The following is a 25,135-nucleotide window of genomic DNA, read 5'->3' on the forward strand; positions in this document are numbered from 1 at the left end:
CTGTTTCCTTTCATCGAGTGGAGAAAAAAAAAAACAACAGATAAATCTCTCTTTAATTCTCAAGTTCCACCTCCCAAATAAACAAAATAAATCCAAATCTTGCAGACAACAGTGGAGGGAGCCACTTGCTTCCACCAGGAGTGAGAAGATGCACACCCCAACATCCCTAGGCCCACACTCTACAGGCACAAGCAGAGATCCAAAGTCACAGCTTCAGCAGAGCACCTCCTTCCACTGCAGATTTCTTAAATACTTATCCTGAGTTCACAACATTTCTATGGTATCACATGTGACGATCAGAAAACATTTTCACTAACAGGAAGAAAAATAACAATGAAGTTCATATATTTGGCACTTTTTTTTTTTTAATTTAATGAGCTTTCAGTCTGCTACAGTGGTCTGTATTGTTGTTGTCTGAAAGTAAAACAACACTGGAGAAGACAATAAGTCGCTCTACTCAAGCCTCTATCAAGGATGCTCCTTTAAACAAAATACTTTTTTTTTTTAAATAATTAATCATCCAGTCCAAGTTCTGAACAGCTGCAGCAAAACTTCTACTCTTGCAAAATAGATTCTCACACTAAGAGAATGTGTCTTGAGTCTTTCTTTTTATATGAAACCTGCTTTTGCTATACCTCAATTCTATCCTATTATTTCTAGTTACAGGAAAACACTCAATTACTCCTCTGTCCCTGATGTTTGCACGCTATAGGTGTTTGGAGATAAATGTCACGTCCATATCATCAGCATTTCCCAATATCATATATGAGACCCCTCAGCATCTCAGTTTTCTTGCTACTATTTGGCAACTGGTCCTGACACTACAGCAAGCACAGCAATGCCATCTTGCTGCTCTAAATTAGCAAAATGCATCAAGATACTTTGCTCCTACTTTATATCCATTAGTACTATCCTCCTTTTTCCAGAATGCTACAACCCTCACATTTAATGTTCTTGACTCACCTTACCTTAGTCTTTGCTTTAACCCTTGTTTCACTTCAGTTTTGTGTCAGACAGTGGGGAGAGGTACTGTACCAATTTTTAACTAGTTCTCTTTGAATACACAAAATATTTTGTAAGTAACGAACTCATAGTGCCAACAACCAGAGACAAGTTGTCCTTTGGGTTTTGTTTTTTGGTTTTTTTTTTATTTTCTTTTTCCAGGACTCAAAAACTTGGGAAGGGTGCTCTTAAATAAACCTCCTCTTTAGATGAACTACAATAACACCTCTAGGAGGCTATTATCCCATCTCTTCCTTTGCATCCTTCCTCCAAAACCCAGCCAAGTGGATTTCCTAAGCAGCCCCCCTGTAAAACACTATCAGTGAAAGAATGTAAGATGTTGCTAAAAACTTATGTCAAAACTCATGATTCATTTTTTTATATGAATAAATCTTTTTTAAGAGTTTTTTTTTTTAAAGAGACTAATTTAAATACTGCAAATGAGTGTCAAAACATGCTGTACCAGTAACCGTAAGGACAGAAGGGCAAGTAGATACATACAAAATTATACTGAGGTAGCTCCATGTTCCAATTAATGTCTTGTAAATATCAGATTATGTAATTATATCTCCATCACATTAATCAGGTTTGTGGAATTCTGCATTATATAAATAAAGCACGATACCTGCAGGTTTGGTGTATGCTATATAAATTCTAAAGATGTAACTAACTTTCTATAATCCAGCTATTAAATACTTAAAATTTTTAAGAGTTAACCTGGGGCAATTACCTTTCTGTTTAATTGCTTCCTTTGATACAGCATGAAATGACATAATGAGATTTAATGGGATCATTAACCACTTTATGTTTTAATAAGCTACTCCATAATAAGTGACTCAACTCTTAAATATTTCATCCTGCTCAGTTTTTTCCCCACCTACCCCAAAAGCTATTAGGACAAGCTTGCAGGCAGACCTAAAACTGCTTCCAAAGTCAGGGTCCAGTATATGTAACAAACAAAACATTCCTTGTTTTGTTTCTGCAAGGCAATAATCTATCAAGCTCTCTGTCAGTGGCAATAAAACTCACACCTCTGAGGGCTACAGAACCAGGTGCTCTGCTGAATATTTCTGAGCATCTGACAGAGCAAAATAATGCTGTATAATGCAAAGACTCCTTAATGTTCCAACATTTTAGCATACACTTGAAAGCAAGTTGTGAACACTTCAGGAAGATAAATGCAGTGTATTGCCCCAAAACAGCCCTTAAAAGCTTCAAGGACTTCTCTAATGAACAGCCTTACCAAATGTTCAGAGAGTAAGAAATATGCTGATATATGAACACTTTGCGTATGTGTAGGATATTCCAGATTTAAAGGCGAATCCAGAGTTTTTTTTAAAGTAATTTTTTTTTGTCAGTTTTAAAATGTCTCCAGAAAGAGAAAACCCCGAATAATTTTAAATACATAAGCCTCAGCATTTCCTTGCAACCGACACATAAGTTTGGTTATAAGAGTGGCACAAGAGTGGCTTCACTCTTCCACTAAAATGCTTTTATCAGAAGCCCAAGGAGCAGCATAGAGAGTGCTATTTCTAAATAACTTTTAACTTTATTACGTGGTCATGTAAATAGATACTTTTATGATTATAGTTATAACACAGTTATATGATTATAGTTATAACACAGTTTCTGGTATGATAACACAGTTTCTATTGCAAACAACAGGCTACATTTGGGGCTAAAATTTCCTCATGTAGTCTCCATAACAGGTGTTGTTTCTATAAATCTGGCTAATCTTTCATCTTATTTTGGATTTGAAGAGAGAAAATACCAGTAAAAAAAAACCCCACAACACCAAATACTTCCCTCACTGGCTAATCCATATTCTCCATTCATTCCCCACAAAAAAACTCATGTGATGTATCTACCAAACTATCATTTGAGGCTTATAGCATAGGTGACTATGCTTTAGGGGAAAAAAAAAAAAAAGCTATTCCAAAGAAGAATAACTCCAGGAGTAATGATTATAGCAGCCTTTGGAATTCTCCAATACTGTATGAAAGCACTCTCTGGTAACAGGGCACACAAAACCTCACCTCACCTGCAAGAAGATACAAGCTGGGAATACCTAAAGTCAAGAGTTATAAACAGACCTCATTCTCATTTCGTAAAAGCAAATTATAATGAAAATTACCTAAAAAGATCAAGGAATAAATTGCCTCACATCTTGCTGTAATATGAGGGGAGTTGGCAAGAGATTTTTTTTTTGATAATGCATATTTGCTTCACCAGTGTACCATAGATGCAGAACTACACTATATCCAACATTCACTATGGTTTCACCATGAACTGAGAACTGTAAGCATTAGGGCAAACAGACTGAACAGCTTATTGCTCCTCCTCATTTTACTGTGTTAAAAAAGAATCATCATGTTTAGTATCAAGACATGGGTCCCATTTTCTTGTCTCAGTTTGATGTTCCTTTTCAGCATCTTTAACTACGTTTTAGAGCCTTTTTTCTCTACCCTTTTTTCCTCTCTTTTTTGTCTCATAAGATGACCTTAGTGTGCCAAAAGTAATACTCAGGTAAGAAGCAAACAGTAGGAAACTGAGCAAGAGACAGGACATCAGCTTTTCTTTGCAATCCCACCCCTTAGCTTCTTTCTGTGACACCATTCTGCCCATCCACATGACAACTACCCAAAAAGTCAAATCTTCTGTGCTTAGGAAGAGCAAAGGACATGTCAGACACATTTTTCTGTTCTCTGCTGATCAGTCAGTCCACCATGAACACATTCTTCTCAAGGACTAGATTTCTTCTGCAGAGTACAAGGTGGTTTCAGATGGCTGAAGAAAGGTAAACCTTCTTCAACAATTCAGGTTGTATTCAGATTTACTTTTGTATTTCTTGTAATAGGAAGTAAGGACATATCAGGGGACTGCTGCGTTTCCTAATCAGCAGCCAGAGTGGGTAGGGAAGATCTTCAGACTGTTAGTCCCTTCCTCCCTTTCTTCCCCGTGCCTCCTCCCTAAGCGCTCCTGGGTTTTGAAGCTTGTCTTTCAATTAGATCACTTCATACCAGCCTTAATCTTCAGTCTTTCTTCTTGGGGAATAACTGCTTAAGGACTGTCACAGTGAATAACATCAAACACTGACAGGGTGTGTGATCTCCCATCACCAGTGACCTGCAGCAGATGCTCTGGGTTCTCCAGCATCTGTCCGCAGCTTTTGTACTTGCCTGCTTGAAACTGCACAAGATTCAAATTTGACCCAATTCTTGTTGCTTTCAATGCCGATTACAGAGGTCTGATTAGTCTAGAAAATCACATACAACTGTGATCAGCTTTAATTGGAGCTGCCAGAAAGCAGGGAGCTCTGAGGAGACTGGCAGTAACATCCCTGTGCATCACCACACCAAGCTCACACTTTCCAGTAAAGCCTCTGGGCTAGAAAGGTAACAAGCACTGAATGGCCTTTTTTTATTATTATCATTATTATATTTTTAAAAAATTAGTCCCCCACTAATCCTTTAGGTTTTTAACCATTTAATTTTTTGATGTGCAAATGTGCTTACTTGCCTATTCTCCATATATCTGGTCAAGGTCCTGCTCCCTCCTAAACTGAAATAAGTATGCTCTGAACCTGAACTTGGTCTTTACTTAAGAGAAATGGCTTTATGAAGAGGTTTTGGGCTGATTTGGGTTCTTTTTTTTCCCCTCCCCTGAGATAATGCATTGGCTTTTGTACAATGATCCTGCTACAGCATGGCCAGTTATTATTCTATAAAATCAAAGCACGAATGACTTGGGCTTTCAAGAAGATTGATAGGGATTTTTTCTGAGTAATATGTGGGAACATGAATACTTTCAACTACACAAGTATGCCTTGATCATCTATTTCATTCTTATTTTACTTATAAATAATTTTTGTGTGCTTAGAATGCTATGCCTTTAGAAATGTCTTTTTCAAACCTTGGAATTAAGAGTTGGTAATGGTCCCTGCTGTTGAAATGGTACATTGGTGTGATAAACAATGTACATTACTGACAAAACAAGTGTTTTGTGTAATCCAATGAAGCAAAGTCCATGCTTACTCCTGAAGAACAAACATTTTTGAACAGGAAGTCACTTTGCTTTTAAGCTGGAAAATAATGATGTTGCAACTGAAATCCTCACAGTACAACTGATGTTCGTTTAGCTTTACTAAAAGCATTGTGCTTGCTTGGCAGTGAAAATTTCTGGTTTAAAATCTCTCTCAGCTGATAAAGATTTGTGTTTGTATATAAACCTACAGAAAAGTATACAAGTTTTCATATGTGATAGTTAAACTCTGCTAATGCAGGGACTCTAAAAAATTAACTTCTGGAGCACAACCATGGTAACAAAATTTTTTTAAAAAGTGGGAATTCAGCTCTGGCTTTTCTGGCATTTGTGAATCTTTTCATGAAAGCACTACAAATTATGGACTTAAATGCACAATAGACTTATTGTTTCATGATGTTTCTTTCTCCCCAGTTTGGTTGAAAAAAACCCAAGGAATAACTAAACATCAGTGTGGAGCTCAGCAAAGGAAGAAGTTAAACTTTCAGAACAGACGGAACTTTTTCTGTAATTAGCACTTCAGCGGCTGGGAAGGCAGGAGCTACAGCTAATCAAGGGAAGCTGAATCAATATACCCATATGATGCTTTTCCCCACATGACTCCAGGGCATTATGAAATTTTACCAGCAGCCCAGAATTAATTGAAACAAACAAACAAAAAAGCTTACATTTACTTGAAATTAAAGTTTTCAAAATGAAGGTTGTAATCTCTTCAGTACTTTGCATAGGCAAGAATTACAAATATGCTGTTGTAAGCAAGGTAACACCCAAAGTAGGGCTGTGCAGATAACGCAGAATATCTCATCTGTTGACTGATCACAGGGACTTTGCTTAGCCAGCTCTCAAGTGTCCACACTGACTACAGGAGAGAAGACTCTTAACATTCTCATCAGTACTTGAAACCTTGACTTATCTCCTAATCCTACCAGCAACACATTTCAACAGCCACTTACGAATGCGCTGCCACTGCTGTGTGAATCATTTCCCACAACACATAGCTGTCTGTCTGGAGCCCACTCCTTCCATTCCCAACAGCACCACTGCACTCATTTGTTATCTGTGATTGCTACACAGCTCTGTGGGAGCAGCCAGCTCCCAGCTCTGGGCTCTGCCAGGGTGGACACGGAGGCAGCAGCTCCCTGAGATTCTCGGTGATGGTGAAAGCGAGCAGCTCCTGTTTGTTAAACAAGGCCAGGCTAAGTGCAGGCATTGCAAAGTGCCAAACCTTCAGTAATCACCCTCCTTCACAGGGAATTGGCTCCAGAAAGGATTTTTACAGAACTGCAAGATGAGCAGCCTCTTTCTCTGAGCTTTACTGTTTTCAGTCTTTTTGTCCCCTTTCTTCTAGAGGAAGGAACAATACAAGTACCCCATTTCCAAGTCAGGTCCCAGAAAGGCGGCTGCAGAGTGCCATCACATACTTCCCTTCCCACTGCTCCAGTGCTGCTCAGACAATGCAGCAGCTGTGTGACAAACAGGCAGTTTTTTTGGACTGCCTTTGCCCAGAACCTACCAGCTACAGAAATGCCAGCTCTGTGGGTGCTGGGACATGTCCTGTGCTGCAGCTGAAGCATCACAGAGCCAACAAAGCCATCAGGGGACTGGGCACAGCCTGAACTGGGCCATCACCACCTTCTGCCTGCAATCCCCTGCCCCTCACAGCTGGCTCAGGCACGCTGCTGGTCTCACACAGCTACAGCACTCCTGGGGCATCACACAGCTTGCTCAGCCAGCTGCTCTGTGCCACACGCGCATTCCCTTACAGAGAACAAAGGGTGTTTGGCCACTTACAGGCATTCTTGTTACAAGAGTTGGAGCATCGATTAGAGTAGAATTTACAGTAAGAGCTGCCTGACAGTGTGATGGTTCTCAATATTTTGATTATAAATCCAATGCTCATTCCCCCAGAGACCAGGGGGTATCACCTACAGAAGGCACGGCTGTTGGGGTTATTCACACTCCTACCTCTCCTCCCAGACCAATTCTTGTGACAGGCAGGCTCATTTTTTGGGGAGGAAGAAGTCCAGTGAACAGATCTGCCTGCAGAATTAGTGGTGGGTAAAATTAAGCTTTTGTAATACCTGACACTGACACTCTAGAGGCCCCTCCATCCCTCACTAGATAATCCTACCCTCAGTCTCAGTTACACAACTAACAAGGCTGCTGTGCTCTTCTACATAACAGAATCCTGAAGCAGTACAAGTGTAAATAAAAAGATGAGATGGCAAGAGAAGGCTGAAAGACACTTTCACTCCAAAACCACAGTATCACAGAGCTGCACCCAAGAGAAACTTTATTTCTCATCCTTTACGTAACATCATAATCACAATCAAGATTTCTGTACATTTCTGCTTCACTTTAAATGTTCAAAATATCAAGCAACATTTACAGTGCTGCATAACCTTGTTCAGATTGTACAGACATGTGGCATTGCCACATAATGCTGACAAGTTTCTTAGTGCAAGTAGAGGTCCTTGAAGCAAACAATTTTTGGTAGTGAACTTTTAAATCTCAGTTGAAGACTACCTGTTTGCTAAGAAGAGAGACAAGTTTGAGATAGTTTTTGATCACTGTCAACCTGAGAAGTTTGTGCTCATGAGTAATCCCAAAGGCAGGAATTAAAAAAGGTGGGAGAAGAGAACCCTCTTTTTTTAGGTTTAATGAACCAAGTAATAAATTCCCATTCTAAGGCTAATCAGAAGCCAACTCCAAGCTCAGGAAAGTCCTCAAGACAAAGAAATACAAATATTACTAATTAGAAAGAAGTATGTTGCTGTTGCCCTAAGCTGCAAAGGAAGCAGTTAGAAATAAGAACAGACAGAATGTAGATGAAGGCACCAGAGTAAAGAACAAGGAAGAACTATAGAATGAAAATCCCAGAAATCTTCAGCCTCCTACACTGTCACACATGCAAAGCTGCATTGTTTATCATTATGCAGAAAGGGTCTTGCCCAATGATATTTGGGAAATAAGTTCTAGCATAACTATCACTTCCTCCTCCTGCTTCACAGACACACAAATAAGCTTTTTTTTTAGTAGAACACATGCAATTCAAAAAATAAAAAAATTCCCCGTAAGATCTTGTAATTCTCTGTACTACTCAAATACTGCACATCCACTCTTACAGCTGCAATCACATCAATGCTGTGATGTTTGTGTAGCATTCTAAATAATGGGAAATGAGGAGCTGGATTCTGTTGCAGCCAATAGTGTGCACTGAAACTCTGAAACTGAACAAGGAAGTCTAGAAATTACTGTGTTATGACAACTTCTCCCTTCCAGTATTTAAAGGAAACCTACCAGGCTGTAACCCATGCCAAGTCCTTACACATGTACTACGTGCACAGTTACACATGTGCTGGACTCTGTGCCAATGCCTCACCATAATCAGCTCAATGGGTATTTCAGTGTGTTAACTAAACTACAGAAGTCAGCTTTGGCAGGGAACAGACCAACCCTCTCACCCAGATCTGAACTGAGGACATAAGGCTGTGCAGTTAATGACATAAAACCAGCAAGATTAGACCTTGTGACTATAATCTGGCATTTCCAGACAGAATTTTTCATGTGTTGTTTAGGAAATAGTAACGATTACGCTTTAAAGAAAACATACCTTGAAGAGAGTCACAGTAATTTCAACATTTTCAGGTACAGGCCACACCACCAACCCGCGGTATGGGTTCTTGATTCCAGGCTGCCAGCTGTGTGCCTAAAGGAAGAAAATACCCAGTTGTTTAAAGCCATTATAAAAGTGCTGACTTGACTCCCACAGGACCCAGGGCATGAAGGTAAAAGTAACATATCACTGACTCCAAAAAGGTCACATCCCTAAACCCGTGACTCTACTGAACACTTCAAAGGACACAATTAAGAATGACAGTAAGGAAACTCAGACCACTAGCAGTCTTTTCCATTAAACTAAAGCTGTTCCTCACAAGGTCCTAAACTCAGCTTTGTTATTACATAGCACAGGTCAGGACACTCAGAGCCTTGCAAAAATTAAGGCTGTATGGTCAGAACTTCTGAAGCAAGCTGAGCTTAATTTTGTGTACAACACATAGTGCAGGTCTAATCCCATTTACACATAAATGGAGCAAGACATTTTACTTGAGGAAAGAAAAGTGAAAACAATGATTTATAATGCTACTAAAACATTTAAATTTCTAAGAATTAATAAGCTGGAGTACCTACATCTAGAAAACCCAACAGTTAAATAGACAGAGAACCTGTATACCTTTGAGCATCAGTTTGGATTAGTGTATGGCCTGTATTTACATTTTAACAGCTAGGCCTAAAAAACACCAGGTGTGAGCATTTCTGCTCTGGTTTGGAATAAGTATGCCTTTTTCCAAGCTCAACCTAATCTACTTTGTGATGTTGTAAGACAAATGAGGGAAGGATGCTGCTGCAGAATTGACAGCTACAGAGCCAGGGTGTTATTAGAAACATCTGGAAGTTTTATCAGGAAAGACTGTACAATCTATTTACTGTTACCTGAAGCAAATTAACTTGGCTTTTTTTTCTTTTTTTTATTTTTATTCTAGAGCATCACTCCTTGCAATTTTATACTCCTTCCAACACTCAGAACTTCAGATTCAGGGTGTCTATCAGAACATATTTTTGCTTTAATAAGGTTAGCAAGACCTGTGACTAAGGTTTTCTGGAACCTTAAGGTAACCTGGGCAACTTTAAGGATGACTTTGCTGTACCAAAGTGGGAAAGACAAAGCTGGAGAAGCCGTCCCATCCCTATGGAGGCAGCAGCTCTCTGCCACTGTAGTAGGGAGTGCCAGATATTGCCAGCACTCCTTTGGTTTTATCACAAATTTTTTTCTCTTTGATGTTCTGCTTAAAACCCCAGCTCCCAAAGATGTCTACTTCGATCAGATTTTTCAGTGAGTGTCTATGCTTTGTGCCTGCAGAGCAGCAACTTGAAGCTTCTAAAAAAAAGGGAATTTTAAAATAAGAGCAACCTGAAAGAAGCCAATTTCTACTGGTTTTACTCCATGAATTTCAGTCTAATCTCCTCATTCTAAAGAGGGCCTGGATGTATTTTCCAAATAACAGAGCAAACAACAACAAATAACACAAACAAAACACGTATTTTACAAGAAAAAGGTATTTTGTGAGCAGCAAAACACACCATAGTAGATGGCATTACCACCACAGACACTGGAGCTGCAGTTCGTGTGTCTGTCCCATAGAACCCACAGTGCCCTGCAACACTCCCAGCTTGCCCACAGAGATCTTCAGCAGACACGAGGCAGTGATCCAGAGCCAGGCACAAGCTCATCTGCCATGTCCCCTGGTAGCATCTTGTAAAATCAATAACTTCTCCTCCATAGGGACACTCCATCCTCTTTCCAGGTACCAGTTTGCACAAAAATAACTGGAGCTCATGGTGTGCCTGAAAACTGTGCTTTCCTGCTGGGTTTGGCCAATACTGAAAATTGTGTCAAACTTTTGCTGCCCAAGATCCAGGCACTGCCAGCCTGCTCAGTTGAGGATCACTTGTTCCATGTATTAAAAAAACCTAGAAAATGAGCATTCGCTGGTACAGTCAACACTTCAAGCCCTTTATCAACATTTCCTCCCAGTAGGAAAGTCAGTGAGACACAATAAACACACAGGGATATATATGTTTTTCTGTCACTGAAAGCAACAACCAGGAGACAAGTTCTAACTAATGAGCTTTTAAAGCAAAGCTGTTCTGTGATCATGAATGTTATCAAGTCCTCCTCTGGCTTTGAAAAATAAACACTGTATCACACAAACAGCTTGACAGTAAAAGATAACATCGAAAGGACTGTCTGGGTTGTTGGGAAGGAGAAATGGAAAGGGGAAAGCAAATCCAGAGAAACACAGAGGACCGGCAAATGACAGTAATTTAAAATTAAGATGCAGAGTGTTATTCTAATGCAACATTTCTCATGCCAGGCACCTCTATGCTGCAGTTTCTTCAAGTTACATCTGGCCTGTATCAAAAAACCTTTTCAACTCCCAAATTATAAGCCTTGACTTGGAGCTGGATCAGGCCACAGCTGCAGGTGACAAGGACTCGCTGTCATGGCTGAGCCAAGGTGAGGTGCTGCAGCTGCACAATACATTTCCACCCTAATCCTCTCCTTAATTCCATTTTCTATTGGGTGGTTGTGCCTTTAGACCCACTTTTTCCTCATTTGCTACTAGTCTTCACCAGCCATCTCCTGCTGCCTTGGAAGTCAAGACAAGGGCAGCTAAACAGAAGTGACTTCCAGCAGCAGGTGCCTCACCCACAGCCCTGCCCTTGCCTGACTTGTCTCCAGACCTGAAGGATGGGAGCCATGGTCTGGAAAGAGAAGCAGAAGTGCTTCGCTGCATTTCAAAGCAAAAGGCAACTCCTCCTTTTCTCTGCCAGTAGAACATGAGAGAAAACAACATAGCATGAAAGCTCTTTTAAATCTGGAAACAGGAGCTACAGGAGGGGCTGCTGAAATATCCTATAAATAGAGTAGGGCTGTGAATGACATTGTCCAACCTACGGCATTGCTCTGGCACAAAACTGATGACTGGGAGAGGAGGAAATCTCTTAAAGAAAGGCAGTGGAGATGAGCCCACAGAACTTGCATGGGCACTTCAGACTATCCATTTTTCTCTTTAAAACAACAGTTCCAATCCAGGCAGCCAGCTTTGCAATGCACCACCTGTAATATGAAAATCACTGCTGTTTTGCTGTGCTTGAACTGGAATGACAGACTTGATACTACATTATTTCAGGAACCTGCCCTTTCAGATGCTACATCTCTTTTCTCCTTTCTTCACTTCCACCTTGCCTCATCCTGTTGTGCAGGATAATTTCATGTTACTTTTCTGTAAGATGCTAGAGCTGACCATAATATTTTGAACCTGCTGCAAATTATGGAACAGTTTATATTTATGAATAAAAAGTATGTTCTTATTGCCAAGCTGTCAATATTGGGTTTTAAAAGCAAAAATCATCAGAAACAGACCTACGATTATTCCTCACCTGCAGCCACAAGAGTGGCCTTATTATGAGCCCACAAACTGCCGATTTTTTTTTCCTTGTAAATTTTTTGCCAGTTGCCTGTGCTCAGGCCAGCTCTGCCGCTTGTCAGTGTGACAGGCTGGTCAGGGCACAAGAAGCAAGCAGGAGCTCAACTGGCTCCAGTAGTGCTTAGGCCAGGTCAGCTTGTAAGGATAATCCCTCTTCTTCAGTGTTATCCAGGCAGAACACTTCACAGAATAGGAAAAAAAACCTCAAGAGGAAGAGCTGACATTAAGCAGCCAAATCCTTCATCTGGTGCCTCCATGCCAGGAGTGTGGCTTTGGAACATTGGAACACCAAGGATTTGTTCCATGTGATGCATCCCACCAAAGTCATTCGCCATCCAAGACAGCCAGAGCTGCATATGGCTGTTAATGGACCTACTGGAAAAAGCTGCCAATTCCCTCACACCAGAGGAAACCAGCAGTTTGTGAATGGCTTCTTCTTGTTTTCCTGTAACTCAGTTCAGTGTCACAAAGGGAAACAAATTAAAGGCCATACTCCAGACTACAGCTTGTATCCCCCCCATGATCATCTTGAAATCCCTGTGATTGGCCCACCAGTTAAAAAGGCTGGGCACCAGAACAACGCTCCAGTCACACTCATGCCTTGGGATGCAGTCCAAAAAGCCCAGCACGTGCCAAAGGAGGAAGTTCAAAGCCCTGGAAACCCCAGGCAGCCTTTGATCAACACACTGCTGTCAGTGCCCCCTTAGAGCAGACAAGGAAACCAGCGGATTCCCACAGGTCTTCCCATGAATGTCTTCAATTCACCGGGAGGCACATGTGTTACGACTGTCACTGTGCACATGTGTGTTACTGTGACAAAGCTACAGAAACACTGCTAAGCTTGGGGAATGAGCAAAAACTCATCACCACCACAGCTTCTCTGGGACTGGGCTACCTCTTCAAGCTTGATTTCAAACACACATCCAAGACATACATGATGATTACATCAAGTATTAAATGCTTGAATCATGCTATTTGGTTCACCAGATCTTGCCTTATTCATCATCCACAGTAATTATGTTCAGATAAAAATCCTCTTCCCTGTCTCTTTAATCAGTTTCTCACGTCATTTATAGGGTTTCTTATTAGAAAAGAAAAACAACCAACCAAATAAAAAATCAAAGCCCAGACAAACAAAAAAACCTGAATGCAGAGTTATTTTTCTCATTATTTTCTGGGACAACCATCACCGCACCTCAGAATGTCACCACAAGTCAACTTCATGGGACTCCCAGAAAAAAGAAGAGTATTAATGACCTCCAGTTTACAATCAAGGATTACAATCACAGCGCGATCTTGTAACTTTACTAAAAAACTGAGAAGCCCCAGGAGCGGCATTATTGAACTGTGCTGGTCCCAGTCAGTCATCAACATGTCAGGGTCACAACACGTCTTTGGAACTCCAGCCCGGCAGGGACAGGCAGGGCTGGCACAGGGCAATAAAGTAGCCAGAAAAGGCAACAGATTGCCAAAACCAGCAAAACAGGTGACCCAGATGCTGCTTTACTGCTGGCAGAACCTTGGAAAAATGCTGGCCAGGCTGCTGTTGTGTACAAGAGATTCCTTTTACTCCCTGCCCCTTTGCCTCTCTCGGCTCTTACTTCTCACTGCCCAAGTTCTTTCCCTCTTTTCAGCATTGTTCCTTCTCCTTTGTGCTTAAACAGTTTTTGATAAACCTGCAAGAGAAGTGCTGATATCACAGGCAAGGCACCTTCTTTCAGCTTTGATACAAAAAAAAACTTTGAAGAATAATTCTGTCAGGCTCTCAGAAGCAAGTGCAAATTTGATTTTTCAGAGGTGTATAATTCAACCATAAGCCTCTGCATGTTCACAGGAACAGTAGAAAGTACCTCCTTGACATCACAGCAACATCTATTTTCAAATCGAAATTTCTTAGTTCAAAGCCTGGAAATTTGAGAGCATCTCAGTGAAATGAAGGTAAACATATTTTCAACATGTTTTTCCCTTGCTCTACACTAGAACAAAGACATTCTTCCACCACTCAAAAAAAAAAAAAAAAATAGAAGAAAAGAAAAGAAAAGAAAAAGAAAAAGAAAAAGAAAAAGAAAAAGAAAAAGAAAAAGAAAAAGAAAAAGAAAAAGAAAAAGAAAAAGAAAAAGAAAAAGAAAAAGAAAAAGAAAAAGAAAAAGAAAAAGAAAAAGAAAAAGAAAAAGAAAAAGAAAAAGAAAAAGAAAAAGAAAAAGAAAAAGAAAAAGAAAAAGAGAGACAGACAGATCCAAAAGCCCAGGGCCTGAAAACCTGGGCAAGCAACTTTCCAGTGGGCCAGGGTACTGAAGAAGAGTTAAACCCATCCATGGCTACAAGCTGCACCTTCTGTAAACCATGGATGCTGAACAGCATCTAAATAAAGCTTGAAGAGTGTACCCAATTTTGCAAACAGACAACATTTGCACCAGCAGACAGGCAACTCCCACCCTTCCCAAGCTGAAAGGTCATTTTGGTTCTAGGACTGCACAGCAATCCTGCCAAGCACAGCAAAATTGCAAATCACCATTTTATGTAAACTCCTGGCACACACAATGGAGATGCCCAACTACACAGAGCCACCTCGTCCTGACACATCTCATGAAATACATTGAAATTACACTCGTCCATGAAAAGCAGGTCCCAAAATAGAACTGTAAGTAACTTAAATCTGCATTAAGGTCAGTAACTGCTGGATGTATTTATGGTCTTGTATCCATCCACCCATCAGACTGCTATTTATATGCTCTTTCAAAATGAGTGTTTGCTTTTCATTTGCAACACTTTGAAACTTACTGTAATTGAATATATTTACAGCTCTTATTCTATGTTTCCCACAGTAAAAAGAAAAATATTCAGACTCCTGCACATAATACCTCTTATTATTTCTTTTAATAAAGGGACCACTGTAGTTTATTTGGAAAAAGAGCATGTGGGGCAGGAAGCATATCAAAATCATGGAAACCTACAAAAACAAGGGCTTCAAAGGACATCAAGAACTCAGCTTTCAGCTCAATGACATTTTAAAATTGTATCAGTTAGAGCAGGCATCCCAGTGCTCATCCACAGCTCCATCTTCCAGTTGCACGACATTTTTGCTTAATACATCTCTCGTACTTTCCCAGTACAAAAGAGACACGGAGCTACCAGAGAGCATCCAAAGGGCCATGTTTGTGAGCTTGTGAACTATCTGCTGGTGATATCCCTCATTAATGATCTGAAAAGTTCAGAAAACATAACCTCCAAAAAAGTCTTCATAACATCTTTACAGTAAGGTAAAACCTCATCCCTCCCCCCTCCGCAAGAAGCTGAAAAACATAAGACAATTATTAATGCTTTGTACTCACTGAACCCAGTGCCCACCAAAAATAAAATAAGAGGAAATATTCATTTGACTTGCTTCCAATAAAGCAATTAGATGAAACAAGTATGTTGAATAAGGTATTTTACTGGCAGGATGACTAAGAGATCAAGAACATTTATTGATCTACAGTTTTTCACCCAAACAGCTCAAGTCACATCAACTACCACAGCTTTAAAATTAACTCTATGCTCTGCCCAGGTTTCAGGGCCACTCAGCCTCTTCCAAAGTACCTTTGTGGGATCTTACTAAACACGACTTAGTCAGCCAAAGATTTTTCTGAGTCTCAGGTTTAAATCTGCCAGTTTATCCAAGAGCTGCCTCTGCTGCCTGGTGACCAAAAATGAGGACATATCATGGAACATTATGGCCCAGCTGAAAAAACCTTCAAGCCCAAAAGGCTAAGCTAATGCCAGAAAATCCTGTTGCCTCAGGGAAATGCTGTCATTTGGATCCTATAAAATGACAGGCAGAAAACCATCATTTCACAAAGCCATGCTGGACTTCTGCTATGGCTTCTATTTCTGAACATATTCTGAACCCCAACAAATCAGTCGTTTTTGACAAATACCTTGTTTTCCACCAAGCTTCTCAGGGTTACAAAGCTTGTGCAAGCATTGCACTTACTGTTTGATACAACTTTTATCACTCTGTGCAACAGAAATTAAATTAAATTAATACAGAGAAGTTGTCATAGGGTGAGCCACATCAGACATCAGTTAGTGACATCAGCACTTACTGCCTAGATACACACTGCACTACAAATTCAAAGGAACTAAAGTTAGTTGATGTTTCAGTGAAACAGGAATAGTCTGACTGGCTTTGCTGAAGAGTATGGAATAGGAACAGGTACCAGACTGAGCTCACGCCCTAGTTTACTCATCAGGTAACACCTTTGGGTTTTCATAACCTGAAGCAGAATTTTGGATGCACAACATTTAGTTGAGCAGTCAGGAGCCAGTCTTTATCTATAACAGCCTAGAATAGCTTGTACCTCAAGTTAATAGACAAAATACAACAAATATGCATGACAATCAGAAAAAGAGGTCAGAAAAAGAGGAGTACCAGTAAAAAATAAACCCAAAGCCTCTCCTGAGCAGGGCAGAAAACCACGTATCACATTTTCTAAATATTTAAGTTCTTCAACACAATTATTTCAAGATACCTTCTCTATCATGAATGCCCTCTCTCCACTATTATAGAGTTCTCTGAAACATCATTTTGTGGAACCCGTGGGTTTCGGGCTGTAAATCCCCCCGGCTAGCTTGGGATTTACAGCCCGAAACCCACGGGTTCCTACAGTGTTACATGAATACACACACAAAAAAAGACAAAGAAGCTTATACCATCTTTTTTTTTAACTGAAGTATCAAAGATTTATTGTAACTTCCAATATTTCCTCTCTGACAAGATCATTTGCCATAAATCCAACCAGGCTAAGAGGCCACAGCACGGGTAAAGGCAATGAGGGAATGAGCAAGTAAGACCAAGTCATCTCAAAAGAGGAGATGCTCCTGGGAAGGGAGGAAAACAGCATACAGTCCTGTCCCCATGAAAGACAAACTTTATCAATGTCCAGACACTGGAGAGACTTCACTCAGAGCTTCCCATTCCTCAGGCTACCAAGTTATTAGTCATGAAACACAAATTTATAGGTTTGCCCACAGTGTTTGTAGAAGTAAGATGTAAATATTCACTTCAAAAACACACTGCTGGGCTGTAAGACCCTGCTTTTATTCTTTTTTATTTGTAGCATTTCAGGTTGTGAAATAGCCTCTTATTCAGGCTTTATCTGCCTATTGCAGGGATGTCAGATTCTTTATTATTTTTTAATTATTTGGGGAGCTTTTATAATACACTTCTAGTAAAGAAGCTGATTCTCCTTTCTAATTAGGTGTAGCAAATCAATAACTGTATTGAACTGACAGTGATACAGTTCTGCTAAACAAATAACCAAAGCTGAAATCAGAGTTTAGAGTTCCCATAAACTAGCACTGACATCAACAGGAGCTTATTCTGAACTTTATGGATAAACTGAATTAAAAAGAAAAGTCAACAACTAAAATACTTCTCATTTATTTATTTATTTATTTGGCTGCTCCCCACATTCAGAAAAACAGTCCCTCAAACCACTGACCCCGTTTGTCACTCAAGTTGGGACTTACTAAGGGATCAACTAACCTTAGAGGATTTTCTTCTGCTTCTTCTTGTCCAAACCACCACTAGTTTATCTGGCTGCCTGTTGAAGATAAGGAAAAAACAGCTTAATACACAACAAGATCAATATGTAAACAGTTTATATTAAAACTCTTGCAACACGTAATGACATCCTTAGTGGATAACACGTTCTCTTAAAAATAGCTCATCTAAAAAACCACTCTCAGCATCAGTCATTTAACAGGAAAAATAATGTGTATTTATAGAGACAGGTTGTCCTCTGGTCTACCCTGTAATGTCATCATTATCCTCCTGCTCTCCTTGCCTGTGGAGGTTTCCCCAGAGCCAGCAGCACATGTGAGCAGAAACTCTTCCATGGGGCAGAGAACAGGATCCAGACTCTATAAAGATACCTTGGAAACATTCCAGTACCCAAAATAAACATTAATGCAAATTCTAGCTTTAATTTCTATGCAGATATATTGAAAAGTTACTTCTAAGTAGCAAAGAAAGCAGGTAATTTCGCTTTTTCTTACACAAAGGATTATTTTTCTACTTGAATAACACAAAGAACAAGAGAATCAAGTCCTGTATTACTCCATAAAATCTCCTTGGATGATGACAGTTAAATCAGCACTTCCTCAACTTATACTCCAAAGGACAAACATACTGAAAATCAGTGTGGTTTCCCAAGCAATTGTTTATTTGATATTTGCAATGAATGTAGATGGAAACCTCAATAAACAACCCTTTCAGTACAAATTATTTTCTCTTCAAATTTCTTCGGAGTTATTTAGTGGTTAACAGTTTGCCCTTATTATATCTACCTTATTAGTTTCACAGTTGTGTCTGAGTGATTTTTGATACTGACTTAACTTCCAGACCTCCCATTCTCCCCCCATGAAACACTTCCCATTGTACGATGACCACACTTCTGGTCCCACTTCCAGACCTATAAGCCTCTTGTGCAGACTCCTGACACCATTCCAGCTTTGTTTTCTGGCTGATGACCTGAATTTCATCATGAAGCCCAGCTGCAAATCCACCCACAAAGGATTTTAAATGAAGGTCATATCTCCACTAAAAACTACTAAACCTGCAGATGCAACTCTGCCTGGAAAAAAAATCTGCTACTCAGATTTTTGGGACACCAGTGTAAGAATCCTTACATCTAAAGCCAACAGCAAAACAAATCATAGTGGGGGAAAATGGGTGTAGCCAAGAAAAAGTCAAGACAAAATACATTCAAATCATGATTAAAAGATGCACCCAAAATCCCACACACAAATATTCTGAGTAAAGGCATTGCTCCTACTGCTATTTCATCACAGGCAGACTACCTACTTAATAACTAACTTTTCAAATGAAACCTCAACTGGTTTAATAATCATTTTAGGCACTGAAGTGCTGGCCACATTTCCCTTCATACATACTTTTCCATTGAGCTGTTGATAATTTCTGGACATTACAATAAAAGCAATACCTCACCCATGATTCACACTTAAACCCCACCAGAACTAAAGCTCTCCCAAAAAACCCAGCTACAGGCAGATCCTGCAAAATAAATGAGGAGACAAGATTTGTTGTTTTGGGTTTTTTTTTAATTGAAAGTGAAATAATCTGTATTTAAAACTGTAAATTCACTCTTGTGGCTTGTTTAGATGACTTAAATTGCAGAGTGACTCTGCTTGCAGCTTCTGCAAAATCTTGCTTGGCAATAAGGTCATCCTGTTGGACTTCAAAGCTCTTTGCTCATTTGGTGGTGGGTTCTCATCTTTGGCTTACAGCAGCACCAGCCCATTTTATGGGAACTGTATTAGTGCCACCAGGGAAAAACAACACATCCCTAAGCAAAGCAATCTAAACCCCCACCAGCAACATTTACCAGTCCTGAAGAACTCCCTCTGCCAGGAATATACAGAAATGCTCCAACATGAAAAAGCCAATTAAAGTTTTAGTTCAGGCTGAGAGGACCGAGCCACACTGATGGACAAGCAGGAGCAGCATTTGCTCCCCTCACTTCTCTCACCAATATATTTATTTTGTTAAGTACTGAGCACAATTTGCTCCTTCAGCTTCAAGTATGAGAGAAATTCACATCCAGAGGTACTTTATGAAAAAAAAAACCAAAACCCAAAAAAACCAACAAAAACAACAACAGAAAAAAACCCCAGAAACAAACAAAAAACAAACAAACAAACAAACAAAACCCAAAAAATACCAAAGAAAGTCACCACAATATGGAGACAGAAAATTTAGGGAAATGGAATGGGATGAGAAGGGAAGAAAATATCCCAAAGGACGAGTGTCCCCTCTGCACACCATATGCTTCACTGAAACCTAACAAAAAGCACACCAGTTCTTCTAAGGGATTTTCTTCAAGGAAGTCACAAATCCAACAATTCTAAAATATCTTCATAGAACTGTTTGGCTAACAAAACCAAGAGCAACCTTTCCTCCCACAATCTGTTCTTCACTCTCCTATGGCAACATACTTCTAGAAGAAAAAGCCCAGCTCATATTTTAATCAGCAATTTTGCATTCAAGGTTATTAATGATATCTCAGTGCTAGGAAATGGCAGATATCACATAATGCACATTGCTAAGAGAAAGCATTAGGTAGTGTTTCCTACTTCAGACTTCTCCCCTCCTTTAACATCATAAACCTCAGCTGCTCATTAGTCAATAACCAAAGCAAACAAAATCACCTCTGAAGAATCAGTCTGGAGACCAGTTTTAGTATCCTTTATAAGTTTACTTATTGAACTTGGATATCATTCCAAATACAAAATTCACAACGCTGCAAGCTGAACAAATGCTAATGGTCGGCAATAAAAAAAATAATTTCCTGTGCTGCACAAATGACATTTCTCATTTCTTTAAACCCACCAGCTTTTAGTCAGTCACTTATTCAGCAATGCCAGTATGCCTAATAATACACTGCTTACCTCCAGAGAATGGATTTGGAGCGAGGGAAGAGAACTGGGTTTTAGCTGGACACTACATTTCCCCACTAGGTAATTGCATCAATCTATCAATTCAACACCACTGACCTTTCAGCAGGAGTGTTTAATACTGTACTGGAACCTGCCACCATTGCCTTGGGGGTGTTGTGCACTTCCCACCAAGGCAGCATTGCCAAAGCAGCAGCACTTCCCTGGGAGGGGGAGCCAAAGGAAGCCATCAGCACTGGGACATCAGGGACTGCCATTGGGAAGAGCATGGATCCAGTAGCAGTGGTTGAAGGATCCAGCTTGGATCCAAAAGATCATATTTTACAAAACTTACCATAAACCTGTATTTGGTATTTACTTGTTATTGTGTGGTTCACAAAAAAACTATTCCTGAAGAAAGGCAATTCATAGTGGTAAACTTATTTTATTATTTACAGGTGAAACTTAGCAAAGAAGCAGGGAAGATTGATTTCAAAGTTTGTGGCTCAGAAAAAGAGATTCACCTCTGCCCTGCATACTAAACAACTAAAATGGGATCCAAAATACAGATTTATAAAACACTTTTAATTCAAAACCAAGCCTGGTTTTCCTATCAGATGGAAGCAATGATTTTGGTACATTCCATTTTCCCATTGAAACAACCAATTAAAAAAAAAAAAACCAAAGAAGATAAGTACTGGAATCAAACTTTGCCATATCCACAACTATTAAATAATGTAATAAAAAACATTCTGCATACTGGAAAAAACTGTCATCTGATCAGCACCTCCTACACTACAAATTTTACCAATTGAAAGGCAGTTGTGCAAGATTCAAGGTCTTCTGCGGGCTGGTCTGACCATTCTAGGAAGTGTTTGGCACAATATTTTGATTACAGAATTCCCCAAACATCACTTTTAAAAGAAGGACACGAAAGGTATCAGTCTCCTGTGAACTCTTGTTTTGTAAACCTTTGAAGAGAAGCTGGTAAGATTACCCAGGGCATATTTCTCCACTAACCTTACTGTTCAATGACAAAAAGCTACAGAAGTCTTGGGGTTAGAATTTGTTGTTGGAAACAATTGCAAATGCACTTAACTTTAATTCAGACCACTGAAGCCCACAGCAAGACCAATGATTAACAACCTTTTGGTGAAGGGTAGGAAAGCAGGTAACAAGATTTCTTAGTAGAAAGGTACTACTACATCTCATAAACTCAATAATTGTTAAATGTCTGAAATGTAGAAGGCACCTTTTCTGTATGTACCCCACACGGTACAGCCTTGCATGTTTGTTTTGGCATCAAACTGCCTAAGTGTTGGGGTTTGCCTTCCCCTCTCCTTTTCTTTCTTTTTCAGCTGAGCTGTTTTATTTTTACTATGTTTGATTTGAACTGCATTAATTAGTACTGGCTAGATTACTCTTGTGAAGCAAGCTTAAAAGAGTATAATTAATAAGAGAAGCAGCAGTGTTAGCACAATAGCATGCAGATGTACCTATTGAAGGATAAAAAAAAATTACTTGAGGACTAATGTCAAAGTACTTCTGATAAGAATTTTTTTAAATAACCTTTTATCCCTTCTGCATTGTGCAACCCAGCAAGCCATGCACGATTCCCATTCACTGGGGTGAATTGGTGGGACCAATCCTCCCACCCCACTAGCGCACAGCTTTCTACATGGCTGCTGGAACACCAGCAAGGCTCTCAAATGGTCTCTTAAAAATAAATGTGGTTGGTTCTATACCACCATTAATTTGGGATGAATGTTGCTTTCCTCATTTTACAGCTAATTACTTTGAAAAGCACTCTTTGCAGTGCAGTCTTCTGCACTAGGTCCTGCCCTATTACCATGTATTACCATTAGCCGAGGAACTAATCAGGCCACAGCCTTTCACGAGCCTTGTACTGAGGTTTTTTCCCTCAGAATTTCCTGTTGGTCACCATCAATGACATTTCACAGCTGCCTACAACTGCATGCAGGAAGTGCAGTCAGATACTGCCAGTGCTTTAAACAGGCCCAGAGACACTGGAGGAATGACGTCATGCATTGATGCATTTGCCAAATGTGCCCTCTTGCTGGGTGCAGGTACAGCACTGATTGCAGAAGCCAGAGACACTGAGAGACTAAAAGAGACTAAATGCAGGTAAAAACCTTCTGAGATAATTATAAGATGAAGTACATTACAAAAGAAAGTTGTGCATTTCAGGAGGGGGCTTGGGGTCTTCTTCCCCACCCCACCTTAACTTCCATGGTGGAAGTTAAAGACGCCTGTGCCATCCCACAGAGCTATGTCAGGCTATCGGAGCATTCTCTCAACACAACTTATTCTGGACTATGCATCAAAACCCTAAAAGAAGGCAGAGTTTGCTCTTCCATCATCAAAACCATTCAGTAGTTTTAGCAAGCCTGGGAAATTTCAAAATAGAAATCATTAAAACAGGGAAAGCAAGAGGAGTCACAGCTGAGATCCATCCACCTCTACATTGTCACTTTCTAACATAGAAAATTCCTCCATTTCTTCCCACCAGAGGTCTCTACAGATTTTTCCAAGACTACACAAGCCTGTTGAAAGACCAGAATTCACCCTGCGAAGTGAATTTTCAATTTTTTAACACAGCTGCTGCTAAACAGACTGGCCTCTACAAGACCTACATCTCAAGATTATGCTTTGCTTTTCAAAAGAAGCTCTAGTCTGGCTTTGCTTGGTTTATACAAAATAGAGGAAAAGCAAGACACTGACCTATTTTACAAGTTCACCTACTGAATCTGCACAGTGTCTATTTGCAAGGCTGAGAGTGGAATGTGTAGTATGTACTGCTGATTACTTGATTTTCTCAAACCAAACACAAATGAAGTTTGCAGGATGAGCTGAATTAAACAAAACCCAAGTTCATCTATTATTCAGAAAAAAGTGACAAGGGCAGATTTTACTTCATTTTTCAAAGAGTTATTGCAGCAAAAAAACCCTCTGCAGAACCATCTACCAACTCTTGTCTTAAAGCTTTTTGCAACAGAATTTTACACTGCAGAATACACAAACTGACCCTAGTCTTCAGAAATTGTGTTCCTTACATCCTTTTGGCAGTAACACAAAGATGCCTTGACTAGTTCCTGAATTTTAGGTCCCATCCAGCTGCTCTCCACGTTGGAAGCTTTCTTTGCCTGGTCCAATTTAGCCCCGCTGTCACCAGGAGGGGTTCAGTACTGCACAAGAAGGGCCACGTGGGTTCCTTATCTCACTCTGGCATAATCACAGACACTCCCCTTAGACAGACATTTACTCCAGCCACGCTCAGTCCACATGTTTACCCCACAGAGCCGTCCACACCAGAGCTCACAAACACCACCCAGCACTTCATATCTAACGATGCCTAAATAACTGGGAGCTGCTTCAGGAAAGCTTGCTTCTTATACTGACCAGTCAGTTCCGTGCAGGCTGACAGGGCCATTCAGACAAACCTTGAATGGAACGTGCTGCTTTACAGTGGAAAGATCACAGGAAGGAGCTGCCATGAGCCAGATCTTTTTCAGATGCCTGATTTCCCTTTTTATGCTCTTTTGCCAGAATATTTGGACTACATGTTAACAGTAAAAAAAAACCAATGCTTTTTAAAACCGAAAAAAAACAGCTTTGTGTTTCAAGTTAGTAGGTTGCTCCTCCTGAGCAGAGCAGAGCAGGAACTCCACAAACTTGCCTGCACAGCCCGCCAGGGCCTGACCTGCTGTGAACTCACTGCGCTGATCCCCTTCCCTGCGGAGCTGGGGCCTGACAACTGCCACGTGAATAAACACAAAACAGCCAGGGAAAAAAACCTGCTATTTCACCTCGGGCACAACAGTGCATTTCAAAGCTGGCCTGAGAAGGTGAAGGGCCCGACCATCTCCCTGCTCTGGAACCCAAATGCAGCCCCCCCAGCACCTCCACATCCCGCCCCTCCCCAGCAGACACCGCTGGTCACCCCTGTCCCTCTCCGGGTTCATTGTGCCACAGGACAATAAAACAGATCAGTGACAGGAATCCAGAAACAGTTCTAGCAAACTGAGCAAGGAATTTTGAATTCCAATTCCATTTCCTGGCCTCACTGACTATACAGCATCCAGAAAATTTCAAGACAGACACTGAGCAACATCAACCCTCTCTTTGATTTTAGTCCTACTCATACCTCTACCTACAGACCAAAAATAATCTCTTTAAATAATGTACGTGCATTACTGAGGATGCCCAATTGAGTGTTATCCCTTCTTATTTTGAAGTACTGAAGTATAACTGCTAGGTGCATTCTCATGACAAGAAGTATTAATAAAAAAATAACTAAAATGAAACTCTTTTGATGGACAAATGCTGCCTGAAACATAGTTTCAGTCATTCAAAAATGCCCACATAAACAATACCTTTTTGTACAAAAAATATGCAAGAGACTTTTTGGCACGCCATTGTCAATTTTAATCAGACCCTATTCCCTTTTGCATAATTTATTTCTGTGTCAAATAGCATTCAAAGAGAAGGCTTTACTGGTTTTCAGTCTGCAAAAACCAGAGATCAAAAATTATTTTTCTGTCATTCCAGCAGAACAGAAAATTCTATCTTGCACCAAACCCACA

The 25,135-nt window shown here is 40.1% G+C and overlaps 1 protein-coding gene across 15 annotated transcripts in view; it reads right to left on the bottom strand.

The window, feature by feature from the left end:
- The window catches only part of EHBP1 (EH domain binding protein 1), a 207,348-nt gene that overhangs the window by 161,170 nt on the left and 21,043 nt on the right, over positions 1-25,135 (bottom strand). For all 15 annotated transcript variants that reach the window (XM_038133307.1, XM_038133314.1, XM_038133303.1 and 12 more), the window contains 2 exons: positions 17,623-17,680; positions 8,657-8,752 (listed from right to left, as the gene is read on the bottom strand). In XM_038133307.1, the coding sequence (XP_037989235.1) occupies positions 8,657-8,752; positions 17,623-17,680 (154 nt within the window). The remainder of the gene's footprint in view (positions 1-8,656; positions 8,753-17,622; positions 17,681-25,135) is intronic.

Source organism: Motacilla alba, chromosome 3, assembly GCF_015832195.1.
Source record: "Motacilla alba alba isolate MOTALB_02 chromosome 3, Motacilla_alba_V1.0_pri, whole genome shotgun sequence".
NCBI classification, from domain to species: domain Eukaryota; kingdom Metazoa; phylum Chordata; class Aves; order Passeriformes; family Motacillidae; genus Motacilla; species Motacilla alba.